The 20,005-nt window shown below is 42.0% G+C and overlaps 1 protein-coding gene across 2 annotated transcripts in view; it reads right to left on the bottom strand.

Annotated features, from left to right (window-relative positions):
* zcchc7 (zinc finger, CCHC domain containing 7) overlaps positions 1–20,005 on the bottom strand; it is a 97,670-nt gene that overhangs the window by 37,793 nt on the left and 39,872 nt on the right. For both annotated transcript variants that reach the window (XM_027282684.1, XM_019275143.2), the window contains 2 exons: positions 6,717–7,309; positions 5,008–5,233 (listed from right to left, as the gene is read on the bottom strand). In XM_027282684.1, coding sequence (XP_027138485.1) covers positions 5,008–5,233; positions 6,717–7,309 — 819 coding nt within the window. The remainder of the gene's footprint in view (positions 1–5,007; positions 5,234–6,716; positions 7,310–20,005) is intronic.

The raw sequence follows: 20,005 nt of genomic DNA, 5'->3' as shown, positions 1-20,005 counted from the left end.
TCTGGAGCCTGGAGACAAACCGGCTCTGACCGACAGCAACACCGTGGCCGATCCTTTTCAAGGCCTGTCTCATCCACTTTAGCTTACCCACTCTCATCTCTCTCTCCTTTACCGTCTGCTCAGCCTCGCTGTCCGTCCGTCCGTCCTGTCCACCCACCCCGGTGGTTCTTTTGGATGTAAACTCAAGTGCTGCTTCACCCTCACATCTGAGTTTCTACTCCTGCTTGTGTCAATCAAATGTACTAATTATCCTTTTGACGCTGAGAGAACTAAAAAGGGCCTGAGTGTGAGGTAAAGGGAGGATTAAACAAGTGACAGAATTGAAGTGACAGTGGATCTATTCAGCAATGACAGGAACAATGAAAGGTGACAGGAAAAAGGCAATTTATCGAAAGCTTCTTGGCATCTGTGCGACTCTGAGTAAAATACTTCTTTAGGTCTGAGAAAATGACTCTTAAGCAACAAACACGCTTCTTTTTTCAATAAACAAAATTATAACCAGAAGCCGAATGCTGAATTTATTTTGACAAATAGAAGTCGTCGACACTCGAGAGGACGCGATAACGGACGCGGCCGCTCACCGAAGGGATTTTTCACATCACAAAAGAAACCTGCGTTTCATTTACCAGATTACAGTCGTCATTACATTTCAGCGTGCGCTGCCATCGAACGATTGTTCAATCAGACGCGTGTTTTTCTTTAAAAAAAAGAAAGAAAAAAAAGAAAGATGAGCGCGTCGCGGCTTTCAACTGAATTTCTACAATTTATTTTGCATGCGCTAATATTAGGCCTGCACAGTAGTCTCATCTCATTTGCATATCCTCTGTAAAAACTGGATAATACAAGTCAAACTATGGCACAGCGATTTCATGGTGCGTGTGTGTGTGTGTGTGTGTGTGTGCCTGTTCAAACACACTGTGTGGTAGCGTGGGTGTGGCGTTACACCTCGTGTGGCACTGGGCAGCCAAGATAAGAGCTGATCCTATCCATGCCTCCCTTCTGCAGCACCCGCCCGCCCACCCACACACCCACAACACACACACCCACAACACACAAATACACACACCCAGTGTGGTACCCAACATGCCATTGTAATCTCATTTTACAATCCTGATGCCCCACGGCCACAAACACACAGAGAAGCCAGCTAAATCCATATTTCGCCGTGATCGTACAGGACGCTGGCACGTGAGTTGGGGGCGATACACACTTCACGATACATTAAAAAAAGGGCCAACTGAGGTCTCAACTCAGGCCCAAAGCATCACTCAGTCACACACACACACACATGACGAGAGAGAGTGGAAACACTCGTACTACTGCTTTAAACACACACACACACGTTTGAGAGTATAAGAACTAATTTGAAGAGCATGACGAATCTGTGAAGAACGATACAGCAGAGAAGAAGAAGGAGAAGATGTTGAAGGAGTAGAGCTTACCTTCCTCCTCTGTGAGCTAACCTTTGGGAACAAACACACAAACACACTCCTCTTCTACAACTAATTCACCAAGACTTTCAGTGAAGCACACACACACACACACACACACTCTGATGTGATCGGCCACCCCGATAGCGAGCCAGAGCTGACTCTCTCTAAGCCTCAAACAAAGTTTGGTGTGCACTGACCAAGACCGAGGGGACAAAAAAAAAAGAACTGGGGGGAGCAACAGAGAAAGGAGAAAGAAAGAAAAAAAAAAAGTGTGACCACTGAGTGAAGTTTAACCACTTACGATTCAAGTTTAGCTTCAGCACACCCCGCCTACACCCCCGGATTCATTCACGGGCGTGTACGCGCAACACCTCTCCGGGTGGGAGAGAGGCACTGAGCTGGATTCTTCGGGAAGCCCGTGCTTTTTCTCTCTTGTTCCATCTGGTTGCTGCTGCATGGCTGCCGGACAGGCAGACGGCCCTCGCTCATCCCCCCTTTTCTCTACTATCTTTTCTCTTTTTCTTATCCAATGTCCCTACAGATCCACCCACCGGCAGCTGCCCCCCCAAAATCCTTGTACAGCCAGGTGACAGATAGATACTCGGTGAGGCTGTGTGTGTGTGTCCATGTGTTTGATATAAAAATAAAAAAAGAAACATATGTGAGGGAGTGAGAAAAGATTAGATTGTAAAAGTATGTGAACAAGTGTAGGAGAGAGAGAGAGAGACAAGAGGAAGGGAGAAAGAGGATGAAAGGATTCAATTTCTGTAGGGTGAAAGAGGGAGACTAAGTGTAGTGAATGTGATTTGATGCTGATGCTGAGATGGGGTTTAGGCGTACAAATACTATTAGTCACTGCTGTGCAAACCTGTTACACACACACACACACACACACACACACACACACAAATGTGAAAAAACAAGCCAGGCTGTGAGGCTACAGGAGTCAACACACAACATGGCGTATAAAAAAAACAAAAAACAGAAATCAATCTTTATATCCATCCAACAGCCCTCGGTTATGGATGTAACGGTTATTGTAGTCATAAAAATTCAACCAGCCATCTCTCCGTGACCTGAAAATTGGCCTTCTCTTTTCATTTCTTCAGAAAATAATAAAAATAACAATAATAATAAAAAGGTGTGAAACAAATTCCCACAAGAAGAAAATAAGTCGGTATACCATCTCGGCTTAAAGTGCGATCAAACCAACGCCAGCGAAGACGACGGGGAGAGAAGGAAGGATCGAAACCGTCCTGTGTAACATATCTTTCATTTAAAGTAAGTGTGCATGAAATCAAAAAGGAAAATGATACTACAAACTATATAATACTAAAATAATTAGCTCACAGACACCGAACACCAAACAGCCACAAATGATTACTTTTATCATCGACAGATGTGGCGATTATTTTCTCAATTAAAACAATTATTCGTTTTGTTTGTAGTGACTAAGTGCATTTATTTTTTTCACCAAATGTGTCCAGCCCACAAGACGCTACCCACATAACAAACAGAGGCAACGACACAATTAAAAGGAACAAAAGAACGAGTGATACGCTGCGCATGTTTAGAAGAAGCTTGAAAATGGTGAAAAATGTTTGTGAGCTTGTGTTGACGTCTTCAAACGTTTTGTTTTTGTTCAATCAACAGCACAAAACCAAAAAAGATATTTAGTTTACAAAGAAAATGCTCTGCAGCTCAACTCGGAAAGTCAATCTAAATATTTTTCAACTATCAGAACGGTCGCGGGTTCATTTTTTTGTTGACTGATGATCGACATTAAACTCTCATAAACTGAGAGAAAAATGTTTCCTCAAGCTGCCTCTCCACCATCTGTACTTTGTTTTAATGTTTCGATGTTTGGCTCCGTCATTTCCCTTGCACGTGCAATGCAGTGTGACTCACACTCAAAAATCAAGCTTTGATACGAAGAACAAGGTTGATACGAGATGGATCAGCAGAGGTGGTCACCACCCAGACCTTCATGCTCCTTATTATTGAGTCAGCAGATTATAAACATTTAAGACGAGGTGGTCTTTGTTCCAGACGAGGTGGCCCACTAAGTCTTTCTTATAGTCAAGAAATTTCATTCCAAAGATGTGTGTTAGTTTGTAGTGACTGTCCTGACCTGTCTGCGTCTCTCAGCCTTAAAGAAAAATCACAAACAGACTCAATAATTTATTAAAGAGCTGGACACTGTTACTCAAGCGTTTGCTGGGGACTATTTTCAGCTGCGGATGAATACACATTTGGTAATAAATAAACCACACTGATGGTGTTTGTCGTAGAGAATGAACATGTCACCTAGTGTGGCTCATTTACGTGTTTTTACGATAACAGAGCTCGACGTCGAGCCTTTAAAGGCGATACTTGTTCGTCTGTGTGTGTGTTTGCCCTTTTTATCTAAAATATGTTTAGCCACTTTTCCAGCATGAACACACTCGACATACTCCGAATTACCATCTAGTGTCGAATTAGCTCCCAGCTCAAGATTACGGAGAGTCGTCCCTCAAATTTCCTCGCCTTCAATTCCCCTTTTTTTTCTCCCCTCTCCCCTGACAAAACCCCCCCGATTCCTCCCACTTTAAGACCCCTTCCACACCACACCCATGACCCCCCATGTGCAGACATGAGGTCAAGCTCCAAAGATCACAGAGAGAAGCCAGACGAGGGAGAGAAAGAGAGAGAGAGAGAGAGACAGAGACCTAAAATCCTCCTTTCCTCCCAAAACCAGGCCAAAAAACCTCAAACCTTCCCACCAGCCTCAGACCCCCTCCTTTAGCCCAGTTGTGTGTAGAGAGGAGGCAGTGAGCACTCTTGCAGAAACATCAGCCCAGGGAAATTCAAATGAGGAAAAGAAACGGTGAGAGAGAGAGACACAGGGTGGGTGAGAGAGGGAGCACAATAGTGAGAAAATAGGATAAAAGAATGAGATGGGAGAGCGTTAGGTCGGAGGGAAAGAGGAGAGAGGGGGAGGCGGGAGAGGAGAGGAGGCTGGAGAGGTTGCTGAGGCTGCAGGTTAAGATAATGTGGAGATCTGAAGAGATTTGCGGGGGAACATTTTTATTCATTTTTTGATTACTCGCATCTCTCCCTCCGACCTCCCCTCCTCCGTCTCCTCCTGCGTTTTGTTGCCTCTCCCCGTTTGTTTGTTTTTGGCATTAGTGTTACGACTGTTGGTATGCGTGCGTACGTACGTACACATGCATGCTGATTAGAGGCGGAATATTTTCATAAACACAAGTTCCCCGCGCACATATCAATACATAATGCACACAAACACACTTAAAGATGCATCAGAGGAGCGAGCAGCCCGGGCAAGGCGGTGCCAGGAATGCTAAGAGCTTACAAATTCGTAAAACATGCAGACACCAGACGCCGCGTATGTACATAAACAAACGTGCACGCCGTCGCCGTGCCCGCTCCTTATCAATGGGCTGCAGGTAGGTTAAGTGTTCGGAATGAGCTGGACCATGCGAAATTACTCCACCGCTTCCATTCTCCTGGTCACACACATTCAAAGCATATCACAAAAGGTGTGAACAATGCATAACACAAAAAAAAGGCACACCTGCATCGCTGTCAGAACCTCCCTCCAGGTTCAATGAGATGGACCGGTCTCCGTCCTGATTCCCTGGGCCCAGGATCATCCAGTTCTCCAGACACTCAGAGTCGGACGAGTCGGACGATTCAGACGAACCCGAGGAGTCAGACTCTGACTCTTCTGAATCTGATTTGGAGCTGCTGGAGTCCACCATCACTGGCCCGCTGAGATCCCTCTTTCTCTTCTGGGATCCCTAAACGACCAAAGAAACCAAAAACACATTGTAGAAGTCAGTACAACGCGTTCAGTTACAACCTTTACTGAGCTAATCAAACCACTAACTAGCTCTGATTTAAAAGTGAAGGATCATTATCACGTCACTTCTTTCAGGCGAAGCTCCACTACAGTGGAAAGTCATTTACACAGATTGCTGCAGCTCAACAGCAGCTGGACAAACAGCAACCAGCTCTGTGAATTCAGAGTAAAACCATCCATCTTCTACAAAACACAGCTTTATTAATTAAGACTGCAAAAATTTAATTCGAGGCCTGAAATGCAATTTAAGTGCAGCACAACGTTGTGAGTTCCCCCCGAACGCAACAAAAGGAAATAAGAAGGAAGCGATCAATAAACGGCACAGGAGGCAACGGCAGAGCTTTTTGAATTTAAGATTTGAACGTGGCTCGGGGTTTGTTTGTGTTTGAGACAGGTCAGGACGTTTGTGTGCAGCACGGCAGCTAAAAGCAGCTTCGCCGTGTTCGCCTCTGACTCGAGGCACTCCAGGCCAGTTTGATCACTTTCTTAAGATCTAAAAGGCCTTACTGGTTCTTCAAGGAGGTCGGAGATTACGGAGTCATTTAGAAACTAGCAGGAGCACTTAATATATTTGATGAGTAACTGAAGGAGTAACGTGATCAGCCGTCTGAGTTCCTGTTCGAAGTATAAATCAGCTGAGCTTGTTTTTTGACACAAAGACTGTTACAGTAGCACAACCTCTTCTCTAAATCTTGTCTGGACATGAAACCTCTAACTTTTGTTATTAGTTTGACTTGATAAAATGCTACATTAGTTGTAGCTGAAGCTCAGGTCCGAGTCTATTAAAAACACCAGGATTTATGACTTTATGAAATCAAGCTCAAGCTCAAGCTTTCATTCTTTTCCTCCTTGTTGCCAAATACAATCATTTCTGTCTCATCCTTACTTAATTGAAGGAAATGTAATTAAATCTGCGAGTGTCGTCTGTGCAGCTGTGATAAGAAACGTTACTGTCACGTATGATTTGACCCGGAGGGAGCGTGTACAGGTTGAATACCAGCGGACCAATAATCGAGCCCTGGGGGACGCCACATGTCATGGTGATCTGCACAGATTTATGATAACCAGTGGCAACAGCACAGTCCATCTATTGCTCTATTGCCTCATCCACAGTGATAGTGTAACATTTGCCAAACATTTTGATAATACCTCATCCACCCATACAATAAACGTCCTGCTGGATTTTGACCCCTTTTACAGACTGTATAAAAACATGGACTTCGGCTCTGTGACGTCACCCACAGGTTTCTGAAGAGCCATCGTGAAGCTCAGAGTGTGGTGGCTTGGGTGGAGCTGAGGTGGGCTGAATGAAGCCTGGTTGCTCAAACAAGCCGCCTGTGATGGCACCCACCTGTCAATTAGGTGTAACAACAGCAACTAAAGGAGGCGGGACTTGGCAAACACACTCTTTGCTCTTTTACCTCATGTGCCGGGGTGGAAGTCTGCATCTGCGGTAAGTCTCGAGCCTTTAAGGCGCAGATACTTTCATCCTCATCGGCAGTGTCGCCCTCGGAGATGGAGATGACATCCGGGCCGGAGTCGATCACGATGACCTCCTCAAAAAAAGACGACCTCTGACCTTTGAGACTACTTTTCTCCTTCTTCTGTTTGTCACGTTTCTCTCCCTTCTTCCTCGCCCTCAGGTCTTGCAGTAACTTGCTTATATCAGGTGACGTAGGCCTACTTTCTCCAGTGTGTTCCTGTTCTCCGTCAACATCTGTAGTCCTCTCAGTCACCTCAAGCCGCTGGCTGTCCTGGCCCTGCGCCTCCTCCCCTCTGTCCTCCTGCTCCTCCACCTCTCCGGCATTGGAGGAGTAGTGGAGCTGGCTATAGAGGTGGAACTCCAGCTCGCTGTTGGCCTCTGAGGCGTCCGAGTCGCCTTCATCCTCTTGATAGAGCTCATCCTCCAACTCCTGCCGGTCCTGGTACGTAGAGTACATCACCCCAAAGCACACACACACATGCACACACTCCTTATGACACACACACGTGGGGAGACGGTGGCTGAAGTCGACTGTGGGGATAAAAACACAGAAAGCAAAAGATGAGATACTAGAATCATCACAATGATAAATTATTATTATTGCAATCCAAAGCAACAAATAAAAATAATAATGTATGTTTAATGTGTGATAAATAAAACTGCACTTAGAGGAATGACTATTAAACACTGAGTTTATTTTTAATCACAGAGATTTCATATTATTGTCAAGCACTTAAAAAGGTCAACATGATGAACAACGACCATCACGTCTTTCTAACACCCAAGGTGACGTCTAAAGATGTGACAGTCCGAAACTCAAAAACATATTTATCTTATTATCACACAAGAAAAGCAGCAAATCCTCACGACTGAGAACTGGACAATGTTCAGGATTAATGCTTCAAAAATAAATAATAACCACAACAGTCGACTTTTAAAAAAAAACATTTTTTAAATAGATTTTTTTCCACGCCGTCACATTTTGCATTTGCGCAGTACCTCGTGTATAATTTGTTTATTTATTTGTTTATTTGCATGAAACTGCTCAGCTCTTCTCATTTTAGAACATATTGTATATATATAACTTACATTGTTTAATACTTGTTTTTTGTTATCTTTCTTATACTTTTACTTCATTGTTAAGTCATATAGCTGATGTGAAAACCTCCTTGGCAATAAACCGGATTATCCTAAACTGTAACATTACGGAGCATCAGAGAGGTAATCAATCAATCAATCAATCAATCAATCAATCAATCAATCAACAGCAGCAAGCATGTTTTTAACAGAGTTTTAATTAAATGTTTAAAGCACTGACTCTTTAGATGTCTTATACATGGTGCGTTCAAATGCTTTTGTGTCCTTCCATCGTCCATCAGGATCGCTACATCTTCGCACCGATGCAACAGCAGCAGCATCTTTTTAGTTTTTCTTATTTAAAATCTGTGCATGTCAAATTTGTACACATGTGTTTAATATAAATCTGTCACATCTGGCCAATCAACCACTTCAGAATAACCATCCAATCATCCGTCTTCTGTAACCGCTTATCCTCGTCAGGGTCGCGGGGAGCTGCAGCCTATCCCAGCTGACTTAGCGCGAGAGGCGGGGTACGCCATGGACAAGTTCAGAGTTTACAATTGGTGCAATATAACCAGGATTGTTTGTTTGTAGTAGTAACTCCTTTTCCACCCAGGTAGCTCTGATTCCTGAACCGGTTCCGTGTGAACTGTCTGGGTCCGACTGGATTTTTACCTCTGTCAAAATGGTGGTACTTGGAGAGCCGGATATATTCTGAGTATTTTTTAGTAACACTGATCTACAGCACTACAGAATACACGAACACAGGCCAGCATCAATTACAGAGAGGACACAGAGTTTGGTTTTCTGCTCTGAAATCCATGAGGGCTTGTTAACAAAGCTCGGAGCATGAGAGCATGCCACGCAACAACCTATAGACCGATTTATCAGAGCGTTGCTGTTAATAAAAAAGATTTACCCCCCGTTAGGTGACAAACACTTAAAAATTATGTTAAAAACTGTTAAATTATCTTCAAACTACACTGTAAAACACAATCTGTGGCTAATTTTCCCTGTTTCTGACTGTCCAACTTGCTCTCACACACACACACACACACACACACACACACACACACACACACACACACACACACACACACAGGACAGAGAAAGCGGCACTGGCCCATTGCTCTGTCCAGTCCTGCGTGTCTGTGCCATGATGGCTGGAGATGATTGGCTCCCAGACCACACAAACCGCAGAAACGCCACGCTACACGGTCACAAGCCGGCCGCCGGGGGATTAAAAAAAGGGACAGAGAAGAAGAAGACGAAGAGTCTTCCCAGTTGGCGAGGGACCGCGACAGTTCTGAAGTTTAGCAGTGCACAGAGACTTTCGGAGCCAACAAATGACAGACTGTGTTTTACAGTGCTGGAATGTAAAGTGCTTAAAGCCCCCCCGACACAGTCATGGTCCGCCGGCACAGGTGTGTTCACTGCTCTGCTCGGGATCGTGTGCTTACATACAGACTGTGAGCGAACATACGAAACATTGTGTGAATTATTACAAGAATCACGGCTGGATTCCATATAGCTGCTTCAGTTTCAGGGTCCTGGTTTTGAGGGCTCACCATCTCGGCTTACAGGGACGCTTTTACTGTTATTAGGTACTCTGTGTTTTCCTACCACAGGTACAGTCACATCAGCCTTCAGTTAAATGAAACAGCTCAGAAAAAAGATGCAGAGTGATCACAAACAAACACCGAGCAGCAATCTTCTGGCCAACAGAGCAAATCCACACGATCAAGACTGAACTACAGTGACACTTTTAAAAACAGAATTAGTTCAAGAATATCTGAATATCTGTAGGATCAAATGTAACATGACTGGACTGGAGGACAGGTTGAAATGTCGGCAGTGAACGACAGAAATCAAAGTGGATACGTCAGGATTTGAATTCAATGTCAATGACGCCAACGTCCAAAGAAAAAAGAGAAGATGACAAAATAATTCTAAAGACACTAAACGACATCGTCTTCATTACATACATCATGTTTTAAAGTTTAGTCACATCACAACCAGTACCAAGGTATTTTACTCGAGTATTTCCATTTTACGCTACTTTTTACTTCTATTCTGCCAGTTTAATTACTTAATTATTGTTTATACTGTCAATATCTTTGCTTAATTAAGCCGCACTGTTTAATCACACTATGTGTTCTCTGTTGCTACAAGCTGTATATGTCTTAGTGTATTCACTCAGTTCACACTATATATATTTTGCTAACATATTCACGTATATATGCACTGGTATTTTTAGACGTCTATAGATTTCAGCAATCTGCATTTCGTTGTTTATCCAATCCAAATAATAGAGCTTGGAGACAAAAGATTTGATGTAGAAAAACATGTGATCATCTCAGAAAATGATGCTTTGTTATAGATTATACAACATATAAGTAAACACACAAGCAGATAAAACAAGTTTGTTTAAGCTGAGTTTCTGTCTCTCTCGTCCAGCAGGTTCTTGTGGATCGTGGCTGCTGCATGACGTCCACTACACATATTACTACTGTCATTATTGCTACCATATCTCCATTACAGTTTATAGTTAGTTGATGATTTGCTGCTGCTGTGCATCTGTGTCTCTCTGTCTCTATCACAGGTTCCACTGCTACTGGAATCATTTTATCATTCATTGTAATTGTACAATATGTTTGTGTTGATTTGTTCTGTACACGTGACATCTATTGCACGTCTGTCCGTCCTGGGAGAGGGATCCCTCCTCTGTGGCTCTTCCTGAGGTTTCTTCCACCTTTTTTCCCTGTTAAAGGTTTTTCCTCACTCGAACCGAGGGTCTAAGGACAGAGGGTGTCACTCTCTGTACAGATTGTAAAGCCAAATGACAAATGTACTTTGTGACTTTGGGCTATACAAATAAAATCTGATTTTATTTTATTTGAACTGCTTAAATATTAAAGTTCCATGTTAGTGCATCAAAAACACTGAAACTATATATTTATATTGTACTGTATAAAACAAAACAATATATAAAACGTTGTCATTCTGCATAAAGAGTACTTTGGAGTACTACTTTTAGTAATAAAAGTACATACTGGTGTCATTACTTAGTATTTTGAATGGATTTAACATTTAATGCAAATATATTTTTATCATGTATTATTGTGTACAGTTTGCTGTTTATGTTTATTTAAGGTGTTGCCATGGTGTTTGGTTGTTCATGACAACACACACACACACACACACACACACACACCTGCAGTGACATGAGAACAGCTGATCGTGCATCACACTGGAGTTAGCCTGCTGTTAGCACCGGCTAAGCTAAATGCTAACGAGCCAGCTGGCTGACTGTAGCATGAGTTAGCTGCTAAATGCTAAATAAATAAATAAATAAAAAAGTCCACCCGGCTCGTGAGGCTCGGATCCACTCGAGAAACCTGTCCCCACGCGGTGACTCTCTCTATCCACTCCACATGTCGACTGTTAGCACGCGCCCCTGCTGCCTGCCCACGTGTTCACAAGCAGCCGGGTCGGATGTAAACAATGAAGAAAACACGCGGGAAAGAAGACACACGTGGAGGAGGATGAAGTCACGTCCACACACACACACACAGAGCGGACACTGCTTCATATTTAACAGTCAGCGCGCGTGAGCTCACCTTTATCCCGACACACACCGGAGAGGTTAGAGGAGCGCGAGCTGCTCACCTGATGCCAGCCAGACAAACAACTTCCGGGGTTGACCGACCGTGACGTTTCACCACGTGGCTGCTCAGTGTGTGTGTGTGTGTGTGTGTGTGTGTGTGTGTGTGTGTGTGTGTGTGTGTGTGTGTGTGTGTGTGTGTGTGTAATGTAATCAGATTGAATATTGTTAGTTTAGAGTCTTAATTTCTGGGCTGGAGTGATTTTTAAGTCATAAGTCAATTTATTTATATAGCACATTTAAATACAACAAGACATTGCCCAGAGTGCTGCACAACATCAAAACAAAACAAAATACATTAAAAGTAAATAAATAAAACAAGTTAAAGACAAATTAAGCAATTACATAGAGCAGCAAACTTTTTATACTACGTACCACATCAGAAAATATTTGTCTCTCCATCGTGATGGACATTAAAATCCAGCAGCATAGGCTGACCCTGTTCAGCTGCAGGCAGTTTATGCAACAGGGAGATTTATTCCTAAAAATAACCAGTTCAAGAACCAGAGTGGTTTGGTGTTGAAGGGGTTCCCCTGATATTTCCTGTTTGGACCCACAGTTCCAGTGTTTTACCCTCTAACGTCACATTTTCATTTTCATGGATGTATGCGCGCACTACGTGAATAAATGTGTCAACGTACCAGGCTGATGTTGAAACAAAATATTTTTAAGAAATGAAAAACTTCTTTTAAATCGCATTCGAGCGATCCTCGAGTTTAATTTCAAAATATTGTAGATCATTTGATATGTTTGATATCATTTAATTTAATTTTAAAAATAAATAGTAATTTCAGAGATTACTCCAAGTACCACTACAAGAAAGTCAAGTACCATCAGTGGTACTCGTACCACAGTTCGAGAACCAGTGGACTAGAGTAATGGATAGTCATAGATACTGTAGACAATAACAGAACTGAAAGTTGATCAACTCTTAAAACACAAGCGTGAATAAAAGTGTTTTTGATCCAGATCTGAAAGCTGGTAGCGAGGTTGCCAACATGGTCTTGAGGGGGAGGCTGTTCCATAGTTTAGGAGCTGCCACTGAGAAAGCTCTGTCGGCCCTGAGCGCCAGTCTGGATCTGGGAACTACTAAGTAGTTGTTGGTCGAGATGACCTGAGCAAGCAATGTGGGACGTATGTGTTGATGAGATCTGTCAGATAGGCCAGGGCTAGACCATTTATAGACAATCAATAGTAGTTTATAGTCAATTCTATAAGGAACTAGTAACCAATGTAAGGATGCCAGGACAGGAGAGATATGTTCACGCTTGCGTGTGCCAGTCAGGAGCCTGGCTGCAGCATTTTGAACCAGCTTTAGGGTTTTTCTGATTCTCTTTAAAAGGTCCAGTGTACCATTTAAGGCAATCTATTGGCAGTTAAGTGTATAATCACGTGAAATCAACAATCATAATGTTTATGTCGCCTCAGGTTGAAGCTTTAATCGACAGAGGGAGCGGGTCCTCTTCAATGGGGCCATGTTGACCCACCATGTTTCTACGGCAGCCCAGAAGAGACAAACCAAAATATTAGCTCTACATAGGACCTTTAACGTTTTTAATGAGTTTTATGACCACTGTAGTTTCCCCTTTAAGCTTGAAATGAGAAGATGAGGCGAGGGGTATTAGGGATGAAAATCGAGAACCGGTTCTTGTCAAGAACCAGTTCCGTGTGTTTCAATTCCATGGAATCGTTTATCTAACGATTCTTTTATCGATTCCAGAAAGCACGAATTTCGTCACATAACTTCCGTAAGAAGTTAAGCACGCTTAATTCCAGCAAACATGACTAATTACGCCACTTAACTTATGCAAGTTTGGCACATGCAGTGCAATCAGTAGTAAACAAAGTCACCCACTCGGTTCAAACGCTCCAAAGTTTGGCTGCATTTTACCAAAACAGACGCCAACAGGGCGACTTGCAATTATTGCAACGTGGAGATAACAGCGTCGGGAGGGAACACGACGAACATGCAGAAACATTTGCGCACACAACATGCAATATTTTAAAATGATTGTCGTGTTTTTGACACGCTTCGGACCGGAGATTAATCTCAACCTAGCAGCGGCGGCAGCAGCCAAGCTATGACCACCTCTGCGGTTACTACGGAAGGTAACTCTGGTACGTAACACACTTCCTACCATGTTGGCACCATGTGCTTCTTTGTAAAACATGCTGTAACAGTTAACATTAAATGAATGCCTTCTGGATTACATTTAGAAGATGACTCTTTTGACCTCACTGTTGGTTTTGTAAGACTAAACAAAGTTGATGCTGATCAAACTGTTCTCCTTTTTTTCCAAAATGAGAATCGATAAGAGAATCGATAATGGAATTGTAGAAATCTTATCAAGTCCCATCCCTAAGGGGTATTCACAATTGCAATCTGCAACTTCTACAACAACTAGATGCCACTAAATTCTACACACTTATAATTTTTTTTTTTTTTGGACTTTTAGATGTAGAGACATCATCCCAGCACAGACCACGATGACCAGAGACCGCAACCAGTTTGCATATTGTAAAATAACATAAGATTGTCCAGTTTTTATCAGTTTTCTTGGCCTAAAAATGGTGAAATTGTTATTTTTCTTCATCCTTTTTAATATTTTAGTCGTATGTCAGTCTGTTGTATAGATGTGTGTCTTTGAAAGTGGTATGCAAAGCTGGCCTTTTCATGTTGTGTTATATTTCTCCTACCTACAGTGTTTCTATCCACTTCTTGTACATCTGGTGGCAGTAGCTCGGTCCCTAGGGAGTTGGCTTGGGCTCAAGTCCAGCACACACCAAAGTATAGAGGGTGGACTGGTAGCTAGAGAGGTGCCAGTTCACCTCCTGGGCACTGCCGAGGTGGCCTTGAGCAAGACACCGAACCCCTAACTGCCCCCAGGGCACTGCTATGTGTGGCTGCCTATCACTCCACCATCTCCCTTAACCCACATTTGCATGTCTGTGTCCTATATATGTAAGGGTATTTCCCCATGATGCCATAAAATGACCAAAATCTAGTGAGTTAAACAATTCATTTGTTTAAACGAGAGGATGTGCAGGTCATAATCCTTCATGGCATCATCGGGTAATTTGAATGACTAATGGGAAGATTGAAGGGGAATAAAAATCTATTTTATATAATCCAAATTTTATATAATCTCCATTTTTGTCGCTGCCGTTTCTCTTTGTGATTTGTTTGTTTGCTTGTTAGATAGTCTTAATAATGTCTGGTATGGTTTCATTATATTAAACTATCAGCATTATGTGTTATGGTTGCCATGTGGTCATGACATCTCTGGTTCAAGTCTAATTAGAGTTCTTTGTTGCCTGTCAAACCTCCACTTCTCTACTCCAATAACACTCACAAAAGTGCCAGTTGAACTCTACTGTTATGCAAAATATCATTAGCTTATGTTTGAATATGCGCTCGGAGACTACATTATCGTGAAATGTGTACTGATTATAGAATGTCATTATTAAACTCGATGTAAAATTGTAAACGGGCATGTTTCTAAAGGCGTCGCATCTCGTCCTGCAGACAAAAGCTCCGGCAGGGCTCTGCTCTGTTTTCCAGCACACAGACTATTGTCAGTCTGATGGATGCCGGGCGTTTTCACCTTCCTCAATAAAGGCACAAATATTAGCTATGAAATGTCAGAATATGTGCACGCATGTCTGAGTGACTAGTATGGACCTTGAGGCCTGCGCTATTATTACATGTTGATGGGAATGTAAATCTATATGTAAATGTAATTCAACAGACTGACTATCGCCATCAGTCATATTTATAACACGTACAGCAAAATTATGCCAACCTGGCTCTCGTGCAGACTGTGTAACATTAACATCCATCTTTTCTTCTTTTCCCCCCACCCACCTTCCATATCACGAGAATAATTGTGAACTCTATATCCAACTATAGGCGTCGCCATCATAATGATAGTGAGCGAATGGCGCTATGATAGGGAATCAGAGGGTGAATGCCATCTGATTTTAGAGGTTTCTCCATGCGTGTCAACACAGGAAAGGCCATCACAGACTTGGATTGTTTCCTTTTCAAAGGTTAGGCTGCACCTGACTCATGTCTCAACACTATCACCTCTTTTACCCCCATGTATATATCCCACACACACACACACATACATACACACACTTAAGATCCTGCATCTGTTTTGTTTTTGGGAAAGGGGGCCCTCTCAGCCTCCTCTGCTCCCCATATCTCTCTAAATTGGATGCAGGTTTCGGGATGCCTCACTGCCTCAGTGAAATTGTGATGTGGCCGCCTGATTTTGGGTTCCATGCATTCGACGGTATTTACTATTATTATTTTTAAAAAAGGTAGAGGAGACCGGCTGAATGGAGGCATCTGGTTCAGCGGTTCATCTCGCAGCGTCCAGACCACTGGCGTGTTGAAGATGAATGGATGGAGAGTCCTGGACAGGGATTTAAAGTCCTCCCCGATTTCCAATCACACATTCCAGTCGGGATGGTTCTGCCTGATGAATGATCTTTATTGAGGAGAAGGAGTTAAAAGAAGCATGTCATTGCTCTCATTTGATGGTGTTTGTATGTGCCACGGTGGCTCCTATAACTGTCATTTGGCGCCAGATGCTGAAGCCGACGCTTTCGGGATGGAGTTGTGGATCAAAACAGGGTATTTTAGGTTTATTGGCAATATTCTGCAGCCGATGGTCATTTGTGTGCAAAAATACTCGTCCGACTGTGTTTTCTCAACGCTGCTGTTGTTTGGATTTAGTCAGTGTGATGAAACACTCACGAGAGGATTTTACAGAATGTGTGTTCAGATTAAAAGCGAGGTGTATCTTCATTTAAATGATTTACAAATACAGTTATTTAGGACAAAATGTGGCACTGGTGGTACTTGACCTTCCTGTAGCGGTACTTGAAGGAATCTCTGAAATGTTTTTTTAAAATTAAATTAAATATTTTAGAACATATAAAACCATCTACAACATTTTGAATTAAACTTAGAGATTGTTGGAACTGTTAAAGGCGTTCTGCTGAGTTTAATTTCACCCCTGCCATCATTTTACCTCCACTTATTAAGTTAACATCACATTTTAGAGACGTATCGGGCTGATATTGAAACAAAACATTACGGGAAATGAAAAACGTATTATATGTGTATATGTGAATATAGATGTTATGTTTTTTTTATTAATTTATCTCATTTCCTAAAATTATTTCAGAGATTCGTCCAGGAAATCAACACCACTGGTACTCCTACCATAGTTTGAGAACCAGTGAATTAGAGAATTAATCAATTAGTTAAGTTCCTTATTTTAATTTAACTAAAATGCACAAAAATGAACTGGTTTCATCTTCTCAAACGTGAATATTTTCTGCTTTTCTTTGTCTTTTATGAGAGCAAACTAAATATTTTTGTTTGTTTGGACTGTTAGTCACACTTTAAGATGTCGGCGTGAGCTGTGTGAACACGTGATGTGCTGTAGCTCTAACATCTTACTGGTTTACTGATTAACTGGGAAAACAGTAACATAATAGCTGGTTGCAGCCCTTTAAAATCATTCGTAAGGTGGCTGAAAGACGTGTCCGGCACCTGTTCAAATTCCAACCGTAGCTGGTTGCATCAGCTTGTTTCAGTTCTGTAGCGAGACTTCTGTTGAAAACAAATGTGCTTCCTTTTCTGCTGTTGGTGCAGGCTTCCTTGTTACTGTATGTATGTAAATACAAGCAGCCAGCCTGTATCAAAGCAGCCAGGCAAGAGGAATTCCCTCTAAAAAAAAAAAAAAAAGAAAGACTCGCCCTGGATCAGCGCTTCTGAACAAAAATGGCTCCCATGCATCACCCACATGGGGCCCTGTGTGCTCGCAAACACCGGATGTACATTCGGTGAAGCCACCAGTGTTTCACTGTGGCATCGCTTCACTGAAAGTTTGATCCGTGCAATCATATTATTAACACAGGCGTTATATTTTTATGAAGTAGGAGATATCGCAGCATCAAATAGTGCCGGATCAGAAACTGACGGTGTATTAGAGAGGCTCTGCAGTTAATATGCCAAGCAGAGCATGTAGCAATCAGCGGCGAAGCTCACGAGCAGGAAGAAACAAAATGATGAAACACAGCCGGAGGGGGATGATGAGTCGTCACAGGGGCAAAGCCTCAAATTTAGAGACGTGTAACTGAATATTTCTGCAGTTTCTCAGTCTGACTGAAATTTTAGTGACATAGGTCCCTATGGTTGACACCACCTTTAGTTTTGATCATGCAGTGCTGCACTGTTGTCTTATTCTGTCTATACATGTCATTGCATATATATATTTATCTGTGATTTTTTAAATATCTGTATATTTATCTGAACCCATCGGGGGGTTGTTGTTCTTGTTTTAGCTGTATCTGTGTGTGGAGTCAGATTCCTTGTATGTGCGCACACACCTGGCCAATAAAGGTGTTTCTGGTTCTTTATTAGACAATACACGGTGCAGAGCTGACAGTCATTGTCTTAGACTGATGGTTCCCAAACTAAAAGACTTGAGGGGTCCCAAAAAAAAAAGAAAATCCACAGGGTCACTGAAACCCTGATAAATATAATCATGTTTTTTAAATTTAGATTTTCCTTCTTGTTAAATACTGAATAATTATAAGCTCTAAAACTTCACATACAGGTCTCAGATATGGATAAAATCCATGATATGGAGCTTTTTCTGATAAAATCAATTAAGAAACTGTTTATGGGTAAAATAATAAGACATGTCGGTCTAATAACACCACCTAACAAATCAAATAAGATGTAAAAAACATATGGAAATCCAATATTTTCATGAAGTACTCCCGCTCATTGATCCCTAAACCTCACCTATACTTATTTACCTGAACTACTCTCAGCTCGTGTTCACATTAAGGCCTCATTAAGAAGACGAGGTGCCTTATTTTAAGGGGCCACGTACCAAAAAAAGTTATTTTTGCAACCCCAGTGTTGATGTAGTTTGCAGTCACTAGATTTTAGACTGGTGTTTGAAATCTCTGCTGTTGGCCCCCTGGCTGGGAGAGTCTGATGATCACACTTGCTCAAATTAAATGAATTACAAGTACAGGTGAAATCCTCCCCACACACACACACACACACACACTTTCTGTGTGTCAGTGCTTTCAGCAGGAAAAGACTAGAACAAGAGAACAAGCCTGACAACACCTTTTCAGACCGGACCAAGTGACTTGTGTCTATGGGGATTAAATTTGTGAACAGAAGGCCTATACACTCACACACACACACACACACACACACACACTCACAAAGTCCCACATACACACTCCATCGCCACACGATGCCACGACACCTCTTTCTCAGCTGCGGGTATAAAAACCACATTGACAGGAGCCTTGTCTCCGCTCTTGTCGAATCGTCACGCTGAAATGTTTACCTTTACATACAAATAGCCCGGTGTCATGTTGTGTCACATAATGTTTCATGGACAAATAATGTGTCCCATTTCTCAATCCGCCCTGCAGCCCTTAAGCCCCCTTCTAGCCTCTATAGTCACAGCAACACCCAGAGACCATGGCTGCAATAAAAAAAAGAAAGAAAGGGGGAACCTTGTGTCACCACAGTGAAGTGCCACTCTGAATTAAATCCCAGGGATATCGAGGTAAGCTCAATCAGAACTGCGCTCTCAGTTTTTGGGGGGAACACATGAGCACCAGAGGCAAGTTGTTATCACAGTTTTTTTTTTTGTGTAGCTTTCTGTGTCTTAGTGTACAGAAATGTGAGATCTAGTTGGATCAGAAGAGGTATTATGACATACCCAAAGGAGTATCGTTCAAGCCATGCATGAGTTGCCTCAAGTATGAGAGCTAGGAGCTTTCAGACTTTTTTTTTTTTTTGGTGAGTTAGAAAAATGTATTCATATAGTGTGCTTTTAAAACAAACTTGACACGGCGGCTCACAATAAAAACATTTATAGGGCAGAATGTGAGCACAAAACACAAACAAAAGAGCAAAAAAGCCTGAGAGTACTGAAGAGTCTTGGTTTTTTAAATGGTGAGAGAAACTACACAAAAGGTTTAAGGGCAAAGGGCAACAAGGCGACTGTAAATGATGTAAAATACATTTAATAAACTAAAATAAAATGTTCTTAATACCAAAGCGTCTTCATAAAAGTGCCACCAAAGAAGTCAAATCTCAAAATAAACATTTACCAAGACAGGAGAAGAGACTCTATCGGCTGTTTAAACATGTTAACATAGTGCATGAGTTCAGATTACTTAGGTAGTGTACTTTTTGAGGTACTTTTACTTGACTCGAGTATTTAAATTCCTTTCTGCTCCAATTCAGAGGCAAATATTGAACTTTTTCCCTCCACCGCGTTTATCAGACCCGTGCAGAAAAATGGCTTTACATACAAAAACTATTTAATAAAAGGATCAATTTAAAAAAATGAAAGATTAAACCTAGATTTGACGCAGCTACATCAAATGCTGCTCACATACTAATAATACAATGTCTACAATAA

The sequence above is a fragment of the Larimichthys crocea genome, chromosome X (genome assembly GCF_000972845.2).
Source record: "Larimichthys crocea isolate SSNF chromosome X, L_crocea_2.0, whole genome shotgun sequence".
NCBI lineage: Eukaryota > Metazoa > Chordata > Actinopteri > Sciaenidae > Larimichthys > Larimichthys crocea.
This window is presented reverse-complemented; position numbering and strand designations above follow the sequence as displayed.